Below are 18,956 nucleotides of genomic sequence, written 5' to 3'. Positions count from 1 at the left end.
AAGTATGAGGCCTGGGGTCACCTCCTCTTCTGTGCCAGGCCCCCAGGATCCCGCTGGGCCACTGCTCACCCATCTCCAGGTATTCATCAAACAGGCCCTCATACTTGGTGAGCTCACGGTCCTCCCAGCACCTCAGCTCCTGCCCAATCTGGGTGTCTCGCAGTCCTGCCAGCTGCCTCTTCTGCCACTAGGCCTGCAGCTTCCTGAAGCCTGAGCAGGGAAACCAGGCAATGCCATTTCTATCTTCCCACCATCCTTAGAAGCGATCATTCCCACTTTACAAACGAGGAAACAGAGACTCAGAGACCTTGCTCCAGGCTCCCCCAGTTGTAAGTGGTAGAGCCAGGACTCACATCCAGTCTGTTGGACTCTAGGGTCCAGTGCTCTTGACTCTATGCCTTGACTCATGGTCATTCTCGGTCTCTGGAACCGCCTCCTCTCCCAAAATTAATAATAGAAAGCCTTCCTCTTTCCTGTTCAGCATCTCATTTAATCCTCTTCACCCTCTTGGAGGGGTATTACTGTCCTCATTGCACAGGTGAGGACACTGAGGCTTAGAGAGGAGCAAAGCCACAGAGCTTACAAGAGGCAGAACCAGGACTTGGGTCTCCACCTCCTGATGCCCCATCAGGGCGTTCCGCTTGGCTCTCATAGAAGCCCTCCCCACAGCCTGACTCGGCCCCATCCTGTGCCCTCACCCCATGCCCTGCACTTATGGCACAACTCTTCCACGTTGCTGACCAGCTGTTCGCCCACCGTGATGGTGAGGCGTGGCTGAGCATGTTCGAGGAGGCAGCCACAGGGGCCGCACTATGCTTGGCAGACACAGAGCACCCTACTCAGGGCCTAGGTGCTGCACAGAGCATGGAGCTGGACCCCTGCTCCTCAGAGGCCCAACAGACAAATCTTGCCCCTGCCAGATCTGAGAATGGGGCGACCCCCACTCCCCAAGAGCTGGCCACCCAGGGGTACTCACATCCTCATGTGCATGCCGAACAGCGTACTGTGCTGACCAGGGTGTCCCACAAACCTATAGGCCACTGCACCTGTGGACAATGTGCCCTCCCGCTCTGAAAGCAGGCCACAGCTAAACTCCATGCTGGGGCTGACCACTCTTCCCACTCTGCTCCTGATCTGCTGGCCTTCCACTCACTGAAAGCCAGCACTGGTGACACTGCTGCTGAGAGGCCTTGTCCCCCACCCCCAACAGGCCCAAAGGGCTATGTTCCCAAAAGCCTGCTGGGACCGTGGCCCATACCTACTTCTCAACCCACAAGAAGCCAATGGGGGTATTTCTAACCCAGGAAGAGGGGGTCATGCTGCTGGAAGGGCAGGTTATTTTGATGAGTCTCTCTCCCATCCCCACCAAATGATTTTGGCAATTACACAGTCACACCACCTCCTGGGAGCCTAGCCTTTTAGGACTCTTAACAAGTCCTCGTTAAAAACTGGAAGCTCCCTGAGGCAATGACCAGCTCTGGTTTGTGTCCCCAGCATCCAGTCCAGGGTGCTCGGGGAAGGCTGCCACAAAGATGGCGATGACTCCAAACTGAGGGACAGGGAGGTGGGGGTGTCAGGCCTGCGCCATGCAGGGAGGAATGAGTAAATGGATGCCGGTGTTAGAGTTTCACATCTACCCAATGAGGTGTTGGCATGTTACAGAGAAAACTGAAGTCCAGGGAAATCGAGGACCAGCTTCAAGGTCAACAGCAAGACCTTGGTAGAGACAAATCTGGAGGCTCAAGGATGCTGCTGCTCTCTCTACTGGGCCATTTCCTTGGGAGGCAACAGCATCAGAGGGTGGGGGATCTTCACGGGCCTTTGAAGAATGCCACATAGAAGGGAGAGGAGTAGAAATTGACAAACTAAAGGATGAAGACTTTGAAAGTGAAGGCGTCTTAACGAACGATTCAGGTTCTGTGCATCTCTGGGCAAAGGGCAGAGCTGGCCAGAGTTCTGTTAGGTGCAAGGGGGTGGGCACAGCCCATTGAGTTAGCCCATATGCTCTGTCCACAGCTCAACTTCCCCTAATGCCACCCATTAGCTCCTGGCCACTCTCCCTTGAGGATGGCTGAGCAGGCCAGTGACACCAAGCCTGGGGCTGCAGGTTCTGAGGTGCAGGGAACCATGCCTCAGGACCCCAGGACACCCTTGTGAGCCCCTGCCCTCACTCACCCCACCTGGTGAGCTGCTCAGCCATTGAGGTATAGACCTGGCCCAAGAGGAGGATCGGCACCAGCTTCAGCACAGTGCTGCTGATGTTGGCAATTTTGCCAGCCTAGGCAGAGTGACAGCCATCATTTGGAGCCCAGCCATGTGGAGGGCTGGAAGGAACTTGAGGACACCCACATTGGGCCTGAGCTGGAACAGTGCTCTCACCCTCTGTTGCCCCAAAGGGCACTCACTTGGGTTGTGAGTACCAGGTTGCCTGTACAAAACATTGCATTGCTGATGACGCTGCAGTAAATGATGACAGACACCAGGAAAATCACCACCACACAGATCTGGGGGCCAGCAGGGGGGCTGTCAGAGGTGAAAGGCAGGCCATCAGGGTCACAGCACTCCCTGGAGGAGACCGTCCTTCCAGAGCAAGGGCCCAAAGCCCCCTCACCATGAAGATGGCTGCAGAGCTGGCGAGTATGTGGGAAGGTGAGTATGGGGTGGGAAGTAGGGCTCCTTCCGCCCAGTCACTGGGTTCTGGGACACTTGCAGGGCCAGACCAGCAAATTCTGGGTTTGAGCACTCCTATCAGAGGGATAAAGTCTGAAGGAAGAGGATTCTAGCAGAGAACAGCCAGTGCCAACATCCTGGGGTGGAAATGACCTTGTCCTATTCATGAAATAGCAAGTAGTCACTGGGACCGGTGGAGGAGGACGAGGCAAAAGCCAGATCACACAGGCTTCTGTGAGGGGCTTAGATGGTTTTCTAAGTGCATCTTATATGAGAGCCCCCTTGAAGGCTTTCAGTAGGGTAATGCAGGATGTAATCTGTGTTTCCAGGATTGCCCTTGGCAGCTGAGACGGGATTAAGTGGGGCAAACAAGGAGCAGGGAAACCCGCTGGGAGGCTACTGCAGTGATCCAGGCAGAGAACACTGGCTCAGACTGGTCAGAGGGTGTGGGGTGGCAGTGGAGATGGAGAGAAGCAAACAGATTCAGGATCAATGATTAGATGTTTGGATGGACAGGTGAGTGGCTGGATGGGTAGATGAGCGTGGAATGCTTCTCTCCTTCCTTGTTCCAATCAGGATTTCTCTCTGAGACCCTAAAGGCTCCCAGCGTTTCACCTCACCAAACCTTATATCATCCTGATGTCAGGGCAGGGTGGAAAAGTCACCTCAGAAAAGTGTGGGGTGGAACCAGATTTGGATCCTGGGATGTTAGACTCCAAAGACTCAGCTTCCCAGCGTGCCTGTGGCCTCTAGGAACTTTAGGGAACAGAGTTCTGGGCCTGGAGGGTTGAGCTGGGCATTGCCTCCTCTTCTTGGAAGCCAAGGTGGTGCTCTTGTGCTTCCAGTGCTATAGGAGGCCATGACCCATGAAGATGCTGAAGAACACAGTTCATAGATGGTCAGATAGGTAGCCCAGAGGGAGGGAGGGCACGCTGCAGGGCAGGGCCCAGCATTGCCTTCCCAGCAGCCAGGCTGACAGGCTGGATCCCAAACACCAACCCATTCCCTTGTTCTCTTGCCTGGCTCACCTCGGCCACGGGGCAGATCTTGGAAATATCCCACATGGCACAGGTATCCCGTTGTGGGCACATGAGGAGGGTATCTCCACGGGCTCAGATCTCCTACCTTTGAGCAAAGGGTGTCCATCCTAGGGTGGCACTATTCTCAACCAGCCAGTTAACCAGCCCACCCAGCCCACCCCCCAACTCCCAGTCCCAGCCACTCTCGCTGGTATGTTGGTGCCCATGTCAACCAGGCATAAAGACCAGGGTGCTCTCCAGGGTGGCAGGCAGCAGTCAGGCTGTGTAGTAGCCTGCAGGGATGACATAATGCTGGTGAGCCCTTACCTCTTTACTCCCAGCCCCCACCCTCTGCACCGGACTCACCTAGCCAGACAAAGTAGATGGCCACCTACTTCCCAAAGTACTCTCCTAGACGGTCCAGGGGCTGGTAGCTGTGCCAGCATCCCCAGCGGGCCCAGTATAACAACTGACTAAGGCTGAGGTCTGCACCAGGCACCTGGTATCCAGGCAGTTGTTCAAAGGGGCCCTAGAGGGTCAAAGAAACGGAGGGCTGCAGGGAAGTCCCAGAATTCTCTCCTGATTCCCGGACAGTGGAAGAGGCCTGAGCTCATGTTATCCCCCTCCTCACGCAGTGGGAAGGCTGAAGTGAAGACTCGCTCCGTTCCTAGACCCGCAATGCCCATCTCTGCGCGTTTCAGCTTCCCATAGGCTGTGCGGGCTAGGATCTCTGTCACTGCCAGGGAGAATCCTGGGTCAGCTCCACCTCCTTGAGGTCCCACCTGGACCCTTCCTCAGGCAGCTGTCTCACCACTCGGTGCCTCTGCGTGTTGGAGAAGTAGGAGTCGTGGGAATCGCTGCCCAGGAATCTGAGAGCAGAGCAGGGGTCAGAAGCCGAGTCCTCTGCCCTATCCGAGACCTAACACAACCGAAGGCAGAGTCTCTCTCTAGTTGGGACAGAGGAATAAGACGCGCCAGCTGCTAAAGTCAGAGAGCCCATTTACCCACAAAAGTCAGCCTGCGCTATGTTCCAGCCAGGTGAGCATCCACCGGGGATTGAAAGAGTGGGAATCAGGGACCGGTAGCCGTTTGGACAGGGCCTGGACCCCAGCGTACGGAAAGGACAGGCCAGGGACCTAAAGTGAGTTAGTCGCGCAGGAGTTGCCTCCCAGACAAACCAAGGAAAAGCAAACGATCCTTGATTAGACTAAGTCTTGCAGTTGGCGACCCGCCCCTCTCCTGAAGGCCCTGCCCACCCCGAGGCCCCGCCCCGTCCTCTCTCACGGCTTGGAGCAGCGGAAACTGCACGCGTAAAACCCAGCGGCTTGTTGGGGACATGTCGCTGCGGAGGGTTGTGCAGGCCACGTGCCGCAGCAGCTCGGCGTAGCTGTCGGAGTCCGGGTTGAGTTAGGCCTGGGGAACTAGGGTAGGGTCATCAGTGCCTGGGGAGACTCCGCCCGCGGCTGACATCACCGCGGCCCACCCCTCCCACCTGCAGGCGCGCGCAGGCTCAGCTCAGCGAAGTGCATGGCGCGGGTGCGGCCCTCGGCGGGACCGTGCTCCTGGGGGCCAGGATCCCAGGGTGGGCCAGAGACCGGAGCCCCTCCCCTCGCTATCCCCGCCCGGGTTGACAGATCCCCGTCCGCACGCGGGTCCTTACCTTCATAAGCATTTTTGACACGCGTTTCCTCGTTTGCAATTCAAACGAGGAGAGGACCAGCACACCCCCCCCCCCCACATTAGGGGTAGACGCTGAGCAGGCCGGAGTCATAGAGTGTGGCTGCCGTTTCTCATTTATCAGGCCCTAGGCTGAGCGCTTTATACACTTCGCCCGTTTAATCATCGCAGCCCGGTTTTGGGGCCGACGCTACGGTAAAGCCCATTTAGCGGATGAGCTGCTGGAATCGTTCGCGCAGGTCACAGAGCTGGTTAGTGGAGCCGCGTTCTGGCTTCGGGACGGAGCCCACGCAGCCCCCGCCGCGCTCACTTCCTCGAGAAGAAGCGGGACTGCGCAGGTTCCGCGGAAACTTGCCGCTCACGCCGCCGCGCGGGTCGCAGCTTCTCCAGCAGGAGCTCTTAGTCAGTCTCTTCGCCGCGGCGGGAGGGTAGCTAGGAATTGTCTGACCCACCCTGTCCACTTCCATCCTGGGTAGGAAGCGGGGGGCAGGGAGGGGCAGGGGGTTGTCTGGATTTGTCAGTCCCACTAAAGCCAAAATGAAATCAAATGCGGGGTGGAGGGGTGAGTGGAGTGCTTCCCTTTGGGGCTTAACCGAATGGTGGAATTTCTGGCACCAAAACTGGGAGAAGGCAACTTCCAGACTTCCCTGTGGCCTTTGACACTCCACAGAAATGGCCTCTGTCTGCTAGGCCCTGAGAGGGGCTTTATCTGGAGCCCAGACACTCTCCCTGGACAACACGCACAGGACCCGCCACATAATGCGTGCTGTCCAGAATTTCAAGATGGCACCAGCAGTCCATTAAATCAGGTGCCGGGCCCTGTGGACTGCTCAGGGGGGAGGCCCAGGAAGCTGGCCGGGGTCCCTACGGGTCTACACACCCTCCCTTCTCACTCACTCTCCGCGAGACCCTGCCCAGAGACCACACTGCAGGCGCGGACACCAGCTGTCAGAAGTATGGCTCTGCAGTTCTCTTCCCTTGGGATTCCAGTTCTGCCCTTAGAAGGAGGCCCTTGGCTGGTAGCCCACTCAGTACTAAAGTGGCACTGGGGCTTTGCTTGGAGGAGCTGAGAAAACAGTGCCGGGATGCTGAGGGCACTCCAAGTCCCCGCCCCCCTGTCCTCCTCACTTTGTTCTTTCCCCAGGAGATGGGGAAGGAAATTGCTCCCCCCTTGGTTGGGGGTGAAGTGGGTGCTGGATGCTTCTCTGACTGGAGCAGTGCTAACCAGATGACTGGCCTGCCCTGCTGCGATGATCTCAGCTATTTCTCCAGAGCAGCCTCTGGCTTTTAGCAGAGCTGGTGCCCAAGAAGGATGCAGAAACTTCCTTTCTGGGGGAGTTTTAAGCCCAGAGATAATTGGCTGGGACGTGGGGTCGCTGGTACTCACAGGCATGCGTAGCAGGAGGGTCACATTCAGGCCAAGGCCGCCTTCACTGGGTCACACTCCTACACTTTGCTGCTGCCCGGTGAGGTAAGGTCAACCAGAACTAAGAACAGAGGGGACCGTGCTAAAGGCCGGCTTCCTGGAGGCAGATCTGAAGGCCGCAGCCGGAAGGTCTATGGCCTACAGGCTGTGCCACCATGAGCTTGGGGTCCTGCCCAGGGACATCCCTTCTCTGGGATATGGGGTAAGCTGACGCCTCAACTCTGAACCAGAATTGGGGGTAAGAAGGTGCTGAGGTCAGTCCTTTAGGCCGTGGAAGGGTCGACAAGCCTACAGGCAGTGCCCAAGGTAGACAAACATGGCCTTGTCACGCAGGCAATCAGTGTGCTTGGGAGTGTGAGCAGGGGGTATGTATGAGCCTCCTGTGTGTGCCAGGAAGTGGGGGCAGTGTTTTAGGACAAGTGCTGGTATGTGTGCACATACGATCACATGTGTGTTGGATGTACAGAAGCCAATGCTGCCTTTTCAAGAGGGGGCTCCAAGGGCCAGCTGGCTTTGGGGGTCACTATACCGAGGCCCTTAGGGTCTACTAATACAGGCTTTTGTCATCTGGGTCAGACTCAGGCCAGGCCTCAGCCCAGGGGTCCATCTGTGGAGCCAGTTGGGGTATCATAAGGGGCTGTCAGAAAGTGTAAGGGCCCACTTTGTCAGCACCCTCCATCACCCACACACCAGTGTCTCTAGCTGATGGGGCAGGGGTGAGACACAAGAATAGGCAAGTTTACTCACCTTCCTGCTCCTCCCTTGCTGGCTTCCCACAGGGCAGAGCTGCCTAACAGGTCAACTCACTCCCTGACCCCCGCCTGGTCCAGTCCCTGACCCTGCCCAGTGATGCTTTCTGACTCCCAGGCAGGCGAGGCCCCTGTCCTAAGCCTCACCCGACAACTTTATGATCAAGGGCACTGCAGAGCGAGGGGCTGACCTCTTGGACATGCAAGTGGACATTTCCCCGCCTCCCCTGCAGCTCCATGTGACCATGTGACTATGTGTTGGTCAATGCAACGTGAGCAGAAATGTGACACACCGCCCTAGGCCAGGTCCACAGAAACCTGGGTGACATTCCACTTGTACTCATTATTCTGCTGACTGAATGTTGATGCCCCAGGGAAAACTGGGAAGCCGGTGTTGAAGATCTGAGCCTGGGTCTCTGAATCAGTGCATGAGGCAGAGTCCCCAGAGCCACCTTCACTTCCACGTGAGATGAGACGTAAGCAAGAAAAAAAAGCCACTGAGATTTCAGGGTTTATCTGGTACATCAGATGGTGTTAATGCAACAAATATAGGCTCTTGATTGAAGTCACTTGAGGTCCAGGGCCCGGCTGAGATAACCCCTCTCCCCAGTCACCCTCCTTGGGTGCTGCAGAAGGGATGGGCAGCAGGAGGTTGGGGGAGATACTTGAGTCCTGGGGCCCTGCCCATGCAGCTCCTCAGTTTCCAGAGCCTAGAGCCCCAGGGCCGAGGAAGAAGGGCAGGGAGCCTCAGAGGGCGTTGTGCCCCGCCTCACTGCCACGGATTCTGCGAGGAAAGCGCTGCTGGGCCAGGAGGCTTCGCAGGCCACCGTCCTCCCTGACCAGTCCTCAGGATGAGATCAATACTCTGCCCCAGCCCTGGGCCCTGGGTCCTGCCCTCTTCCCTAGGTCACCTGAGGGTCAGGAGTAGGGATCACAGGTGCCTACTCATGATGCCACCACGCCTCAGCTGGGGGTATTGTCTGGAGTGTTGGGGAGTAGGCCAGCTGCCACCTGGTCCTGGTGCCACAGCTGCTCCGCCAGGCCATTGAGCACGTGAGCAATGTCAGCCAGCCCAGCCCGCCCATCCAGCGTGCGCCCGTCTGCCAGGCGCCGCCCGGGCACACTCTTCACCCGCAGGAGGGGCAGTTCCCAGGCCTGCCGGAAGGCCGTGAGCTCACGCTCAGGCACGTCCGTGTGCATGTACTGGTCAAATCTGGAGGAGGGTCAAGGAGCCTGGCCAGGCGCCTCTGCTAACCACCCCATCAAGCGCAGCCTGTCCCTCTGCTCTGGAGCCCCACAGCCAGGGGCTGAAGGATGCCCTGCTGCAGTCTTTAAGATAAAGCCCATGGGGCTGGACCCCACAGCTGGGTAGAGGCAGGGTCCGTGCCTTGCCAAGTGTGGCCTCTGACAGTCCCAGGGGACACCCAAAGGATACTTGGAGCCGATGACCATTCTGACGACACCAGGGGCCTCACCTGCTATACGGGCCAGCTGTCCAGGAAGGTCTTCAAAGGAGGCTCGGTCAGTGAAAGAGAAGAGGAAGAGGAAAGCATCTGTCTTCTCCTTGCAAGCCTGGGGACGAAGAGACTGATTCAAGGAACCACGGCACCAGAACCCTGTCCGCTACAGGGCCCTGAGAAGTCTTAGCATGATCCCTCCTTTAGCAGACTGGGAAACTGAGTCCCAGAGCAGGGAGTGGCTGGTTCCAGGGTAGAGCTCAGGCTGGAACTCAGTCCCCAATGCCAGCTCAGAGCTCTCCCAGCCAGAGCAGCACCCTCAGCGCATTCATACCCAATTCTGCCTCCTGCAAACCAGGCAGCCTGGGCTCAGTCACTTGGACTCAGAAGCCCACCTCAGACAACTGGCCCCTCGAGGACCCACCCAGGCCCACCTGCCTGCTCACCGGTAGCATGTGGTCGAACTTTTTGAGCGCAGACTCCCCGCAGTCCCAGAACTCAAAACGGAACATGACGACACGGTTGCTGGCCTGCAGCTTGGCTGGCCAAAACACCACAGTAGTCTGGATGCCTGGGGAGGCAGGGTCAGCCACTTAGCACAGGAGAGGCAGAGGTGGAGAGGGGTGGGGGGCCAGGAAGGGATAGGAAGAATTCGTCCCTGCCCTGGTGGGTCCTCAATCTGATGGGGACGGCACAGTCCCAGACCTGGAAAAATTCTGTCTGATGGGGGAAACTGATCTGCCCTAGAGGAGCTCGTAGTCCAACCAGGGAGATCCAGCTCTTGCCCCAGCCATGACAAAGCAGTATCACTCACATGTACAAGGGGACACAAAGGTCCCGGGATACTGAAGGATGTTGCAACGTGATGGTCAATCAGCACCCAGTGGAAGGAAACAAGAAGGGAAGATTAGTGTTTCCTGAGCAAGCACCAACCTTGTGCCGGCTCAGTGCTAGGCATGTTTCCACCACTGTCTCTTATACCACATCCCCAAGAATCTCATGGGATTGGTACCATGATCCCTCTTGGAAGGAGGAGCCAACATAGGCTCAGAGAGGTGAAGGGATTTGCCAAGGTTGCAGAGTACATGGTGGTGCTGATTAAAACATGTGCGATGCAGGAAGTCTTTTCCCCACCCCAGAGAAGGGCCCCAAGGATGGACTCACCAGGGGTCTCGTGGTGTACCACGGGCACCTCTAGGCCGGCCAGCTTGGCCACCAGTGCTGTCTTGCCCACACCACTCTTCCCAGACACGAAGATCTTGTAGCTGGCCGTGTCAATGGCCACAGACGGGGGCAGCACTGGTCGTTCGAGCAGCCCTGGGGCAAGGACGGAACCAGGTGGGGTCAGGGATCAACCTGCACTTGCCCTGGGTTGGACAAACTCATCTCTAAGGGCTTTTGCAGTGCTAACCACCCAAGGTTCTCTATGCTTGTTACAGAGGCCTGGGACATAGGCAGTGTCCCTGGATGAGAAGCTCCGCTGAGAACACGTGTGCTCTGTGAGCTGGGCCAAGGGCCACAGGCGGGGGCAGCACTGGTCGTTCGAGCAGCCCTGGGGCAAGGACGGAACCAGGTGGGGTCAGGGATCAACCTGCACTTGCCCTGGGTTGGACAAACTCATCTCTAAGGGCTTTTGCAGTGCTAACCACCCAAGGTTCTCTATGCTTGTTACAGAGGCCTGGGACATAGGCAGTGTCCCTGGATGAGAAACTCCGCTGAGAACATGTGTGCTCTGTGAGCTGGGCCAGGGCCAACTCCAAATAATACCAAATTATTTTTTTTGCATCTGATGCATGAGATGGTTTTTACTGATACTATTATCACGTGTTCTAGGTTTCTCACATGTAAAAGGAAGGTTTTTCAAAATTCCTCAGTGGAGAAATATCAACAAAAGTATTCTCGATTACTATAAACTCCTTAGAATCAATATATCAAAATCTTTATGAATGTTTTTAATTTAAAACTTGCAAAAAACTGTAGGCTTAGGACCTCAAAGTCCTAAGTTGGGGGTTGCCCTCTCATTTTCTGGTCTTAAGCCTTCTGGCACTTTGTCCTGGACTCTTGTAGCCGATGCCAGGCCCCTCTACTGATGCCAGGGCCCTCTGCTGGACTGTCAGCCTGCCCTGTCCCAGGGGAGTTGGCTTCATCCTGGGGAACATGATTGTCTTATCTTGGAGAAGGCAGGATATGAAAGAGGCTTGTCTCTAGACTCACTAGTCAACAAGTCTATAAGATGTGCTGTTGAGGTTAAACTGGAGTCTGTTTTGAAAAGTGCCCAGCAGAGGGCCTGGCACCGGGTGAGGGCTCAATCAGCAGCCTCTCTGGTGACGGTAGTTCCTGGCAGGGTTTTGCCTGTTTCCATGTTCCTGGCTCTGATGATGGAATTATCTCTAAGGAGATTTGGGGGTGAAGGCCCCAGGGGTAGAGCTTCCAGGGGTCCCCAAATGCAGTGCAGCAGGCCCTCACTGCCTTGCTTCCCAGGGAGCAACAGGTGACACTGTTCTCACCCAAGAACGACAGCTGACAGGCTGAGGAAGGGCGAGAGCACTTACCGAACACCCGCCGGCGGCTTTTGCGCAGGATGCAGGCCAGGTACTCCTTACCCTCGGCGCTTTCATGCCAGTCTGGGACAATCACCGAGCCCAGAGAGGGTGGTCTGGCCATGGCTGGGCACCCCGGTGGGGTAGGGAGATGGCAGAATGCTGAGGGCAGGGGAAGGGAGAGCGTGACTGTCCCAAGCTGAATCTGTGATCCCTTTTAACCTGCCCTCCGACTCTCCCGTGGAGCCCCAGCTCCGTTCTCGGGTGATGGAGCAGTTACGGGGAGCCCTACCCTCCTTATTATCCCGATTAGCATTTTGGGAGTCCCAGCTCCCTTTCACTGTCTTGGGGGGCGGGGGGAGGTTACATATCCCCGTCTTCCTCTTATTACCCAGAAGGTGCACTTCCACAGTGCCTTCGGGCAGCCATGCAATTACTACCCCGAGGGCATCTGCACAGCCCTGCTCTCCCTACGCACCTCTGGGAGGGGTCACATAGCCCTGCTTTTCCTCTACTTCCTGGGTACCTACTCCTGGGGCCATCCAGCCCTCACCATCAGCAGTCCCCGCGGACAAACAGTCCCGGGTGGAGACCATCCCTTTAAAAGTCCGCTTCGCGTACACGCCGCGCACCCCGCGGGGCCCGCTTCCGCCCGGCGGGTGCTCGGCGTTGGCGCCCGCGCGCGCGGCCAGGCCAGGAGCGGGTGCATGAGGCGCATGTGCGGAGTGGGTTGTCATGGAGACGCCGGGGGCGGGGTTGGGTTCCTAAGTTCGGAGATGGGTTGGTCTCTCTTGCATCTGCAGCTACCACCACGCAGGTCACTAGACAGGTCCTTCCCTTCTGGACCATGGTCCCCCTGTGCTCAGTCCGAGCCCCAGTCTTTCTTCAAAACGTAATCAAATCCCCCTTCTCCAGGAGCCTTCCCTGCCCCTCTGTGCCTGTTCCTTCTTCTATAAAGTGGAGGTAAAATACTGTTACCTCCTAGGGTTCTTTACAGCAGTGCCCTGTATACAGTGGTGTTCAATAAGTATAATTGTTATTATTATCGTTATCATCATCATCATCATCATCATTACTCCTCCTCCTCCTCCTCCTCCTCCTCCTCCGCAATTAATTGCTCAGAGGACCTCGAGATGAGTTAAACACCTCCGGCTTCTCAGATGGGGAAAAAGCAGCTCAGAGAGGTCAAGGGACTCGCTCAAGGTCTTAAAAATGAGTCAGAGGCCCATTGGATTGTACCTTCCAGTCATTTATTGATAGACTGATTCATCTCATATTATTCACCAAATAATTACTGAGCACCTACTATATGCCCGGCCTGGTCTAGCTGCTGGGAATACAATGATGAACAAGAAGCCTCTGCCCTCATAGAGCTGACATTTCGGCACTGAGGCCATGAGACCCCTCACTGTTCCAACGATGGGCACTGGGCCTGTTACCTAGGAGGCGTGTGATCTAGTTGTCTATTACACTTAATTGTTATCAGTGTCCTCTCACAATGCCTTCAGGTGTAGAGCATATCACTATTGTGTAAGGAATAACCTGAGTTAACCTTTACCGAAAGCCACCTGAGTGCAAGATGGTGGGGTCTTTGCAGAGGTTACTTCATTTCATTCTGTAAACAAACCTGTGCAGGAAATATTATCTCTCTTTTCTTTTACAGATAAGGAAGCTCAGAAACAGCACGATTGTCTGAGATCATGCCACACCGCTGGTCAGTGGGAAAACTAGACTCAGAACCCAGGGTTTCTGGGCTCTGAAGTATGCATCTGTGTCATCTGATTGGGTCTTGTGCTTTTAAAGCTTTGCCCCCACCTAGAGGGCTGCTCCTAGTAAAGTTGGAAGCAGCCAGAGGACCCTAAACTCACAAATCATGGGGGCCTGTTATGTCGAAGGGGGCCGAGGACACAAGGATGTATGAGACAAGAAGCTTGCCCCCAACTTGCTTCCACCGCAGCTAGGCAGAAATACAACAAATGAATAACCGCTTCTGCAAGAAGCTGTGCGTGAAACCACTGCCTGCATCCTTACTGCATCTGCCCGAGTCAGAGTTAGTGGCAGGGCTCAGATCTGACTTACCTCTGGGTTTCCAGACTTCACAGCCAGCCCTGCGCTGGCTTGGCTTGTGGAGGACTCAGGGAGAGCGTGAGGAAATGAAGCAACGTGGCAGAATGAGCTTTGCCAGTTAACCTGGAGGCCAGATAACAAGTGAAGTCCTCTTGGGCACAGAGAGGGAAGCTGGTGGTCAGAGGAGCTGACCAGAGAATTAGGGGAATCGGTCTTCAATGTCCTTAGGAGATGGTGGAGAGGACACTTCAGTGAGCACCAGGAGCCCGTTCAAAACCTGGATTCTTGGGCTCTGTCCCCCAGAGATTCTGCTCAGGGTGTCGGACGGGTCTAAGATCCTGCATGTTTAACACTGGGTGGTTCAGCAGGTGGGGTCTGCATCAGTCTGCTGGACTGCCGTAGCACATTACAACAGACTAGGTGGCTTAAACAACAGAAGTTTATTTTCTCCCAGTTCTGGAAGCTGGAAGTCCAAAATCAAGGTGCCAGCAGGGCTGGTTTGCAGGGAGGCCTCTCCTCCTGACTTGGGGCTAGTTTTCTTCTCACGTGTCCTCTGGCCTTTACTCTGTGTACACTCACTCTTGGTGTCTCTTTCTCTTACAACGACACTGGTAATATTGGGTTAGGGCGCCACCCTCATGACTTCATTAAACGTTAATTACTTCCTTAAAGGCCCTGTCTCCAAATAAGTCACATTGAGGATTAGGTCTTTAATATATGGATTTGGGTGGGGGCCACAATTCAGTCCATAACAGGCTCCACAGACCTCACTTAAACACTGCTGGAAGCCAGTCGACTACTGGGGCCTGTGTGGTCAGAACTGTTTCAGAAAGATGCTTGTGAACCATCTTGGTCTAGTGAGTGCCCCTCGCCTGTACCCCCTTGACCACTAGATTGTGCATCCCCCTAAGCAAGTTGGTTCTCCTCTTAGGGCCTCAGGTGAAGCAGGTGGCACACCTACCCAAAGCTCCTTCTAGTGTAGAACCTTCTGATTAGCCCATTCTTTTCTTCATGGTTCAGTCTTCTCTCGCACACTGACTGAGCACCTCCTGGACAAGGCCCCACAAGGCCTCGAGAGGAGGATTTATCAAGGGACACAGTCACCAGCCTCCAGGAGTAGACGGCCCAGGTGGGCAGACTCTCGCAGAGGCCTGAGTACCTGAAGGACAGGGTCAGAGGGCAGAGGCAAAGGGCAGGGCACCTAGGAAAGGTCAATGGAGACGGAAGTGGTCAGATCTGCATTTTCATCTCCTGGACCCTGCAGCTCCGTGAGGATAGGGGCCTTGACCTTTTGTTGTTACATCCTCTATTTCCTAGAGCTGCAGTAAAAAGGTACCACCGACTAGGTGGCTTCAACAACAGAAATGTATTCTTAGTTCTGGAGGTTAGAAATCCAAGATAGAGGTGTTGGTGGGGTCGATTCCTCCTGAGGGTTGTGAGGGAAGGTTCCAGGCCTCTCTCTCTGGCTTGCAGGCAGCCAACTTACCCCTGTCTTTCCATCACCTTCTCTCTGTATGAGTCTGTGTCCAAATTTCCTCTTGTAATCACACCAGTCCTACTGGTTAGGGCCCATCCTCATTTTACTTTAATCACCTCAGTAAAGAACCTATCTACAAATATGATCACATTCTGAGGTACTGGGGGTTAGGACTCCAACAGGTGAATTTTATTAGGGGGTGGGGGCACAATTTAGCCCATAATAATCCCTACTACCTAGAAATATTTGACATATAATGAAAACTTTGACTGGCTATGGCTGCAGCTTGGAGAATGGCCTGTAGAGGGCGAGCCTGGAAGAAAGACCAGTAACGAGGCAGGGTGAACATTCCAGGCACGAGTGGACAGGGACACATATTTGTCAAATGTTTATGAGCACTTCCTGTGCCGGGCGAGATGCTGGGAAGACAGCGAACGAGGTACAGACCTTGCCCTTGGGTATTCCACACTCTGGTGGGATTAAAATCAAAGAACTAGGCAACCACACTTAGAAGCAGGGCAGTAGGGTAGAGAGAAGGGACAGACTAAAAATGTCCAGATTCCATTTAAATATATGATTTGGGGCTGGAGCTGCCAAATCACCCCCAGAGAGTTCTTTTGAGGCTGAGCTGTACCAGGCCCGGGCTGGGTGGCAAGGTTGGTGTCCTTGGCCTGGACAGCCTCATGTGTCACTCCTCTGCTTAAAACTTCCTTAATGGCTTCCCACGGCTCCCCTCCTTCACACTGGCCTTCCTCTCCTCCCTAACTTGTCGGGTTCATGCTGTTCTCGGGGACTTCGTTCTCTCTACACAGAATGGTTTCCCCCCATCTTCCCACGGCTGCTGCTTCTTCCATTCAGGTCTCAGCTGAAATGTCATCTCCTCAGAAAGACCTTCTCTGTGAGCCCAAATCCATCACCTGTTGTCATATCCCATTTTTATTGCCTTCATGGTACTCAGTGGAATGGTCTTAATCATTCACATATTTGTCTTTCCCTTCTCCCCCACTCCCACTGAAATGTAAGCTCCACAAGGCAGGGACAGTGCCTGGCACACAGTAGGTACTATGCATTCACTTAATGCAGGAATGGGTGCTGGCCAGACACCTTCCTCCCCAACCCCCAGACCCAGTCAGGCGCCAGAGGCTGATTTTTCTCTTTATGTATTCATCTCCTCTCTTCGTTGCCGCTGCCTTAGTTCTAATGCCCAGGCCCAGGCCCTGCCTCTCATCCTCCATCTCCAATCTGTTCTCCAGTTCTGCTTTGTCCACTCCAGTCATGCTGACCTTCTCAAGGTTCCAGGAGGACCTGTCATCACACTCAGATCTCTGTGCTTTTGCACAAGCTGTTCCCTCTACTAGCGTACCCTTTTCCTTTCTTCCTCCAGCACTGGCCGTAATCGCCCCTATCCTTGGTTCTTGGGGTTCCCATGCACTTTATTTGACTTCTAATTGGAGCAAGTATAAGTTTTTACCTTTGCTGACTCAGATGTTTCAGAAACAGAGCTTTGTTTCCTCTGAGTCAATTTAATCTCTGCCATGCAGGTATTTTAATCTAGTAATTTTCTGGTAAACTTACATTTTTTTTTACAGCTTAAACACTCTCCTCAAGGTTGTTTCTTTTCATCTCCTCCTCCTCTGGTTCTGGGGCTCATGTTGGAGGGGTGCTAGCCCAAAAGCCAGGAAAGCATGGTGGCGGGGTGGGGTAGCACACACTTCTTGGGCGTCATCTCTCCTGGGCCTTCGTGGGCTTCTTGTTCCAGAAACTCTCCTCTATACCTCTGCCTATGGCCCCATCCGTGCTGGCCTCTCTCCTCCCACCATGGATTCTGGTCATGAGCCTCTTTCCCAGCTATGTCAGAGGGGATGACTTCTGGTCATCAAATCCACTGGTTACTCTGCACTGTCCTCAGGCCAGAACGCCGGCCCCTCTGGGCACGCCAGATCTCCCAGAGCCCTACTGCTCTCTTTCTGGAGCAAGGCACCTCTTACCGACTGCCAGAGGCCAGACCTGGACTCCACCTATCTGGGATCCCCAGGAAGGCTCTATCCTCACCTGCCCCTGGTCTCAGTCTAGCAGGGTGAGGTCAAGGCAAGAAGACCAACTTCTTAGCTCTGCAGCTTCCAGAACAGCCATCCTGCCCCGGCTGGTTGTGCTGATTGCAGATGGCTCTAGGACTCCACTTCCTTCATATCTTTTTCATATATCTGCATTCTCCTTTGGCCTCAGCAGCTCAGAATTTGTCATCTTTGTTCAGCCCAGTATGACACCTCCCTGGCTTGTCACGAGGTTGTGAGATCCTAAAGGAATGGGCCTGAGTCCCAGTGCCTCAGGGGTCAGTATGCGCTCAGGGTTTGCATGCTGAGAACAATCCCCAGGGAGGTCCTGGGCCTTCCTGGTCTTCCTATGGGTGGCCAGTGGCCCAGAACTCCTGGCTCTGGGACAGGAGCTTCCTTCTTTCTCCCAGGCTCCTGCCTGGGAAGGCCTGGCCCTCGGCTCTCTTCTTCCCTATAGTGGGTGAGCAGACAGGCTCCCTGGTAGGGGCATGGCACACTTTGCCAGGCCTCTTAGACATTTACTTAAAACATCAGCTTAGCTTTGTGCATGCTGACAGGGCCTGGGCCCAGAGCCCAGCCCCGTGGGGAAAACACTGGCTTTCCCACAGGTGGGGGCTGGGACGGCCGACCAGCCTGGTGATAATGCTCTGAAGCACAGCCCATGCCAGAGAAGGGGCACTACTCTGGCTTTACCAACAGAGGTGGGGGGATGGGCATTTTTCTCCTCCAGTAAATTCAGTTTCCTTCTCAAGAACACCCCTGACAGAGCACCCAAGACCCAAAGCCTTTCACAGGGTGCCCCCAGGTGGTCTTTTGGAGGAATCACACCCATTCTGTAGACAACAGTTATTGCTGGTTCCAGCTAAATTGCTAACCTCTGAGGCTGGCAGTAGCATCATTGCCATATGAATGATAAAACTGAGGCTCATGGAGGTGGTCAGTGACAAAGGGCCAGCTTTTGAACCAAAGTCTTTCCTGGTCCAAAGTGTGTGCCCATGTCTCTGTCCTGCATCCTCTCTAGAAAGTCCTTTCAGAGTCCACAAAATGTCTCAAGTTTAAAGGGCATGTGGGGGTCCCTTGGTCCCATTCCTGATCTTATGCATACATGAGCTGTCATGCCCTCCCATGCGAGTTATTACTCTCTGCTTGACCACTTCCAGCAATGGTGAAATCATTGCCTCACAAAGAATCCACAACGTTGCCGAACTGCTTTTGTTGGTGGTATATTGTAGGGAGGAGGGGACAGGGATAGTTATGGCCATAAGGAGCAGAAGGCAGACTGTAGCAGGGGATGCTCCCCTGTGCCTGAAGGCACAGAGAAGCCAGGGTAACTCCAGTCACATGTGGCAGTACTACAAGCAGTCCAGACTGCAGGATGTTCTGCCTGGACCTGGGGGTGATCGAAGCCTGGTCTTTGCCAGGTCCCCTGGATTAGGGTGAAGTCTTGGACTGACGAGCCAACTTAGGGCAGTGACATGTGCAAGGCCTTGGTCTCCTCATCAGTCAGTGATGTCCGCACTGCTGCCCCCCAGAGCCAGCCGGAGAAGAGCTGCAGACCCGGGAAAGAGAAAGGACAGGGTGGAGCTGCTTTCCTTAGCTAGGTGCTGTAATTTAGACTCAAATGGGCACAGGCTTCTGGCTCTTTAGTACTCAAGGGAGTGGCCAGGGAGTGCTGTGCTGGGCTGTGAAGGTCGTCACTGCCAACTCCTGCGAGGCCTCGGGTGAGCTATGGATCTTCTCTGAGCTGTGTTCCCCTTGACATTAAGTTTTCTCCCCAAAACGACAATCTGCCTCTTCTCTGCTCCCACACATCCTCTGAC

At 54.9% G+C, this 18,956-nt stretch overlaps 1 protein-coding gene across 3 annotated transcripts; it reads right to left on the bottom strand.

Moving 5' to 3' along the window:
• Positions 1-8,039: 8,039 nt before the first annotated feature.
• Positions 8,040-12,234, bottom strand: CPLANE2 (ciliogenesis and planar polarity effector 2). Of its 3 annotated transcripts, none has more exons than XM_015591325.2 (6): positions 12,017-12,234; positions 11,551-11,700; positions 10,163-10,315; positions 9,445-9,569; positions 8,977-9,113; positions 8,040-8,754 (listed from the first exon to the last, which is right to left on the bottom strand). In XM_015591325.2, the coding sequence occupies exons 1-6, from the start codon at positions 12,132-12,134 to the stop codon at positions 8,505-8,507; spliced, it is 933 nt and encodes a 310-aa protein (XP_015446811.1). In that variant the 5' UTR covers positions 12,135-12,234; the 3' UTR covers positions 8,040-8,504. The 3 variants fall into 3 exon arrangements, with proteins under 3 accessions (XP_015446811.1, XP_006914385.2, XP_015446812.1); XM_006914323.3 differs by having other exon boundaries at positions 12,092-12,234; XM_015591326.2 differs by having other exon boundaries at positions 12,069-12,230.
• Positions 12,235-18,956: the final 6,722 nt, after the last annotated feature.

This window comes from Pteropus alecto, unplaced genomic scaffold (assembly GCF_000325575.1).
Source record: "Pteropus alecto unplaced genomic scaffold, ASM32557v1 scaffold125, whole genome shotgun sequence".
NCBI lineage: Eukaryota > Metazoa > Chordata > Mammalia > Chiroptera > Pteropodidae > Pteropus > Pteropus alecto.
Note: the sequence above shows the minus strand (reverse complement) of the source record. Positions and strands in the feature narration are given on the sequence as shown.

What these genes read in the sequence shown, in the direction of transcription:
- CPLANE2 (XM_015591325.2), bottom strand. Translation starts at nt 12,134, where the DNA reads ATGGTCTCCACCCGGGACTGTTTGTCCGCGGGGACTGCTGATGGTGAG. An exon ending in GGTACACCACGAGACCCCTG is followed by an intron (nt 9,570 to 10,162) that starts GTGAGTCCATCC and finishes CTGCCTCCCCAG; the next exon opens with GCATCCAGACTACTGTGGTG. An exon ending in AGAATGGTCATCGGCTCCAA is followed by an intron (nt 8,755 to 8,976) that starts GTATCCTTTGGG and finishes ACCCTCCTCCAG; the next exon opens with ATTTGACCAGTACATGCACA.